General features: G+C 32.1%; 1 protein-coding gene across 1 annotated transcript; it reads right to left on the bottom strand.

Moving 5' to 3' along the window:
• Nucleotides 1-1630: 1630 nt before the first annotated feature.
• On the bottom strand, nucleotides 1631-5088 carry LOC113337185. Its single transcript, XM_026582891.1, has 7 exons — nucleotides 4959-5088; nucleotides 3786-3869; nucleotides 3528-3689; nucleotides 3271-3441; nucleotides 2561-2614; nucleotides 2326-2481; nucleotides 1631-2042 (listed from the first exon to the last, which is right to left on the bottom strand). The coding sequence occupies exons 1-7, from the start codon at nucleotides 5064-5066 to the stop codon at nucleotides 1680-1682; spliced, it is 1098 nt and encodes a 365-aa protein (XP_026438676.1). The 5' UTR covers nucleotides 5067-5088; the 3' UTR covers nucleotides 1631-1679.
• Nucleotides 5089-6224: the final 1136 nt, after the last annotated feature.

Here is a 6224-nt window from a genome sequence, read left to right on the forward strand (position 1 = left end):
ATTCTTCAAGTCTTCGAGTAATACTTGTAAGTTTCATATCCTAATAACTTCCTAACTAACCAATACAAAATTGACTCTAGTAAATAATCAAGCGACTCTTTAAATGATTTTTGGTGCACTAAAATATGACAACCAAACTTGACATACCAATGCTTGGTGGGTTCAACCGAGCAATGCTCTAACATAATCCACCTGCAAAACCCTCATATGTAAATCCCAATATCACAATCGAATTAAAAACAAAACCCCATACTAGTGATCCAGCTTCAACTTAAAAATAACCCATCTACAAATTCATCAATTCCTACCCAATTGGTATACAAATGAAAATAAAAGAAACCTTTAATTATCTTTTCAATTCTTCATCGAATCAACTTCATAACATCTGATTAACACCAATTACCATCCACCTTTCAATAAACTTTTCCCACTTCTATTGATCTCAATTAAAAATTCATTTTCCTGAAACCCTATAATGCAAACTATACTCTTCTATTCACTATTCATAGTAACCATCTTTTCTTCATAGTATACAAAAACATCAACTCCTTCTTCACCTCTACAGCTTCGCTAGTTGATTTTCTCAAAACCGATTCTTAATTTCATCCCTCGAAATCTAGCAGCAGAAAAAGAAAAAGAATAAGAAAAAATAAAAATAAAAAAGGAACAAAAATCAACTCCTCTCGATTTGGTTTTGTGATAAATCCAGATTAGATTGCTATAACACCCATCCAAATGGATATAAGAAACCACGCGTGCCCGAAGTAAATATATTGGTTATATTAATATCGTTTAGTGGTAAAATAACTATTTTTACCTTCCTATATAAATCATATGATTTCTTCTTCATCTTGTGTTCGTTCATTTCGCGTAACCTTTTAATATCTTTCGAATGGTACTAGTTTTATTTTCATATTATTGTTTGATTAAGTTATAATAATTAATGTTCATATTTGGTTAATCAAATCATTAACTACATAATTGTCTCCTGTCCAGTCAAATAATATTGACGAGCTTACGGGTCTTTACAACATCATCAACCTATACTTGCTTGTTGATTTCTGGAAGTCAAAAAGCTATCTTTTAACGCCCTTTTGACATATGTAAATTTCAAATAACTATAAACAATGGACGCATAATTTACTACGCATACACTTTTTATATTTAAAATTCAATAAACTATAGGAGGGGATGCATGTTCATTATACAACCATTTTTAGCAATTAAAAGTTCCACATAATTCTAAAATGTGGATGCAGTTGTATGCTATAAACTAAGATGCATCTACTCAATGATGAATGGACGCATCCGCACTCTATATGCGTCCGCTAAAAGTGTGGGTGCCCACTTAAAAACTAAAAAAAAAAACCTTTTAATTTACTTATTAGAAACCAGAATAATAACAAGCGGTCCTAATTAGTTATATTATAAATATCAGTACTCGCCAATTTTACCATTCGATTTCCTATATCATGTTGATTTAATAAAATTAGATTTATTAAAAGGTTACAATGACAAACACTAGAAAAAAATATTCTTCTTTTTTTACCAACCATGGAAATCAAAACCTCTTAATTTATAATAACATACATTTTGAAATATGAAAATAAATTCTTATAGCCAAAGAAATCTCAAAACTACATATTAGCAATTTTTATTGGGATAGTAATTAATATTATTCAACTGGATGTGCAATTGTTACCACCATATCCTCCAAAATGAAGGATGTTGTCGTCTCGATAATATTTGGCATTATACTGCTTATGACACTCGACCGTATATTCAGTTTCTTCTGGTTGTAGAGGTTGATTATTCGTGTCTAAGTAGTTAAGATCTTGCATAAACCCACTACAAGCCGGTTGTCCACTTATCCGTTCACCACTTCCCATTGCTGGACTAACTCCATCTTTTCCGGCCTTCACATGACCACCCCAATAAATATAGCCAGCGCCTGGTGCAAAGGCCGGAAAAAGTTCACTTGGCCAGTATCCAATTTGTATGTTGTCAAGGATTGTCAAATACCATCTCCCTAATTTTGGATCCTGTAATATAACACACCCATATATCTATATATTTTCAAAGGAATTAAACAACGAATCAATATATATATTTTGGAGGAATTTCTTAATTTTGAAATTTTAAAAATTGGAAACCAAAATAAAATAACATACATTTGAAATAAATAAAATACAGATTTAAGAAATTTTTGTAAGCACAAGCTGAAATGTTTTAACGATTTAGAATATGGTCAAAAAAGTAAGTTAGCATATAGCGTAAATATGTTACAATCATAGATTTTATATTTAAGTTTGTAGCTTGAGTTACCTTTATATCTCCGTAAATAGATGCCTTCAATACCTTTTGTATGCCACATAGTACTGACGTGTCGTGAGTAGGCAAGTCAAGAGTATATTTATCATGGAGTTGAACAAAGCCAGGACAAAGTGTATTATAACAACCTGTGTTCTTGCCACCATCACCCTTTTGAAACGAAAGACATGCTTAATCATTATTCTAAAAATTGTATAGATATATAAGCTATTGGATTTTGTAAACTTACCGTCCAGTATCCAAAACTTCGAGTGGTGTTATCACCATACAATTGTGGATTTACCTGAAATAATTAGGTAAAATTTATTCCATCTTTTAATAAACTGGAAAATATATTAAGACCACGTAAGGACATACAAAGATAAGTCATACTCTTCTATTAACTATACATTAGAGTCTGTGCACATATTTATTCACATATTATCTCATATATCAATTTTTCTATAAGGTTAAAGCTAATATTTTAATGATACATTCCTCTTATAAAACCCACATTCCTATAAAAAATGAGTACAATCCATGATACCAAACTTCACCATTTAGCAATCTTAATTTCAACTTTTAGTTGGTTCAAAAGTTGATTTTCAAAATGGTGGATGGGGGTGTGATAAGTCTCGATTACATTCCTCATATTTTTTGGGGGGAATGTATAATTTTCTAATATAACCTAATTAATAGTTTAAAATTCACTATCATTTAACCTTTCTAGAAAAATTGGCGCAGATTTTGTGGAAAAAATGTGTGATTATGATTTGTCAGATCCATCCTCTTCAATAAATTGTGGCAAAAGGAAAAATTTCCAAAAAATAAATAATTAGAATATCAAAATTAAATCAGCTAATATTCAAGTAACTTCTGAAAAAACCTTCATATGTAAAATTATTTGTCGTCTTTTTGAACTTCTATATAAACCGGAGGATGTGGTAATTTAATACATACAGTCCATCCATATTTGATGACATTGAGCTCCTCCGGTGAACCAGATTGAACTGCAATTTCTGTTGAACTGGACTGATCTCCTTCTACTTTAGGATTCCAAATATTAAACAATCCACTTGCTCCGTATATTGTTTCATCTATTTCTTTTGCTCTATATGAAATACCAGCTCTCTAAAAAATACCAGTTTTCCAAGAAAACCCCAAAAATGTTAGGATAAATATGGTGCGACTGAATGAAGTTAAGAGTAACTACTTACATATTGCTTATCTGGAGTGGCATTGGATGATAAAGACTTGGCTCTGATAAGATCTCCCCTAGTTGTCCGTCGAATAGGAACGGTCCCTTTTGGACACTCACCAACTTGATTCATTAATGATTCCAACAACGGTGACCTTGTGGAAACAACTTCTTGTCTCATCTGCTATAAATAACGAGAAAGTAACCACCAGACTATCCAAATAAATTATCACAAAAATTAAAGTATCATGCACACGAGAGACCATAAACATATTACCTTCATTGTATAATTTTTTAGTAAAGGATGATCAAATGCAGGTTGTTTGTGGAATTCTATGCAATCGTAGGTACCCCATGGAGCCTTCACCAATCCAAAAAAACAACAACAATGTTAATGTATTTTTCAGTATTTGTACCATTTTTTGTGGAAAAGAAAACAATAACTAAATACAACCTTTACCAAAAAATAGTCATTATGACCTCAACAAGGCGGATAATTATAACTTCACGTTTCAATCTCTCCCTTAATTTTAGATAAAGAATAACACACTAAGTCTTATAAAATAAAAATAATGTTTTCCTTTGATTTTTTGAGTTTCTATAAATTAGTTATGGTTTAAGGAGTGGTTGAATTACTTATTTTCCAACTAACTAGCATAAATTTTCCATCTTACTTCAATTAGAAAAATGAAGGTCAAGTTTCAATCCTACTAGGAAAATAAGTAAATAGATTTTACGAGATCCTTGAATGATATAATTTTCAAATATATTTACGTGTTGAACTAATCAAGTTTTTTTTTTATGAAAAGACCTTAATAAATTTCTCTATTTATCAATAGATAATTGTTATGCATATGATTCATATTATTTTTCTGGATAATGATCATCATGGTGATATAAAATAAGCATAATAATCATCGTGGTTAGTGAAAAAGATGAAATCAATGGAACAAGGTACCTAATATGGCGGAAGAAAATGATAAAAGAAAAGGTGGGTTTCCATTACCCAAATTATATTTGCTTGAATAAAAAAATGTTTATTTGGAAAAAAAAGAAAAATAAGTTTTGTTCGGCGCAAAATATGAATTTGTTTGGTCCCATCGGAAAAAAAAACTATTTACGGTATATAACTCCGCAAAAATATTAGTTTTGCTTTCGGGCCCGTCTTTGTTTCCCAGATACATCGTAATCCACCTAATATCACGTACAATCCTAGTAACAACATATATTGTTTTTTGAAACATAATTTTCAATTTTTTTGAAGAAGGATAAAAAACTTTTAGGGGATACAAATCTAAAAGTCCAGTGATCAAAGTTGTTTTGTTTTATATGGACTGGTATCTAAGAAAGATTTGATATCTCGTTTATATATATCGTGATAATTTTGGTTGAGAACTTACTTTTATACAAACATAATACAGTAAAATAAAAATAAAAAACATCTACGTACATGGATTGTTTGGACAGGAGGCTTATTCAGAATACTGAGTTGCCTCTCTAGATCCAATTCATCTTCTTCCGATAATACATCCACGTCCCTGCTACATTCTACTAGCATCACTACATGATGATACGTAAGGATCAAATTGATCACTAAAAGTAGTACTGCCACAAATTTGGTAGTCATTGGACCTAGAAATGGAGCATTCGAAGAAGATCAAAGAAAGGTATTGTATAAATTATGTGAATTTGAGGATGACTAGCTAACTAGTTATACGCCCTTTTATATTAGCATGATCACATTTTAATTAAGATATCTCGTGCGTACTCATTTAGTAGATACCTAATTGATGGGATATTTCGGGCATAAGCTTTTCAAATGGGAACTCACTAAAAACTTAGCAAATATGTTGACCATTACTCTTTTAGCGTTAAAAAAGATTTTCTCATTAAAACTCCTTTTATTTCTGTTTCTCTAAATGTCCTAGAAATATAAGGGTATTTTCTTGTAATTAATATATGCAAGATATCTTATCTTAATGCGAATTTGGCCATGGCGCAACTAGTGTCTGAAGCTACGAGGGGCCTGAATATTTTAGCTAGGAGTGACATGGTATTTTCTTTCTACGGGTACTTGAATTTTCTAGAATGAATGTTTAGGGACCAAGGATTTTTTGAGGGGATCATGGTTTTATTAGGCCACCTTTCCTATAATGATAAGGGGTGTCCTAAAACGTTGAAATGACTAACCTACCCTTAACCTAATTTAATTTAAAACCAACCTAATAACCACCTATATGTATATAACCACCACCACCGCCCACCACCGCCTATTACCACCACCACCTCTGATTATCACCACCACCAACCACCGATTACCACCACCACCGCCCACCACCGCCGATTACCACCACCACCACCTCCGATTATCACCACCACCAACCACCGATTACCACCACCACCTCCCCCCACCACCACCAACACCGCATATTTAAGAAATGTAACAACATCAATGCAATCACAATTAAGTTATGTTACATGATAATTTTATCGAGTATAGAAGACGCCAGCCGCAGCCTGATTCTGCCATGGGACCACTCCGGAGGTATTTTCCAACAAACCCTTCACTTTAATTTGATTTTGATTGTTTCAATCGAATAGAAATCATCAAAATAGGGTTTTAGTAGGAGTTACAGAGCCATGTTCGGTTAGGCCGATTTTCCAAAAAACCCTAGTTTACTAACCGAACTTCTTGAAAATGAAGAACACGAAGAAC

The sequence above is a fragment of the Papaver somniferum genome, chromosome 1, assembly GCF_003573695.1.
Source record: "Papaver somniferum cultivar HN1 chromosome 1, ASM357369v1, whole genome shotgun sequence".
Lineage (NCBI taxonomy): Eukaryota > Viridiplantae > Streptophyta > Magnoliopsida > Ranunculales > Papaveraceae > Papaver > Papaver somniferum.

Coding starts and splice junctions, on each gene's coding strand:
- LOC113337185 (XM_026582891.1), bottom strand. CDS start 5,066: ATGCTAGTAGAATGTAGCAGGGACGTGGATGTATTATCGGAAGAAGAT. Junction 3,690..3,785: donor TAAAAAATTATACAATGAAG/GTAATATGTTTA, acceptor TATTTATAGCAG/ATGAGACAAGAAGTTGTTTC. Junction 2,482..2,560: donor GAAGTTTTGGATACTGGACG/GTAAGTTTACAA, acceptor TCGTTTCAAAAG/GGTGATGGTGGCAAGAACAC.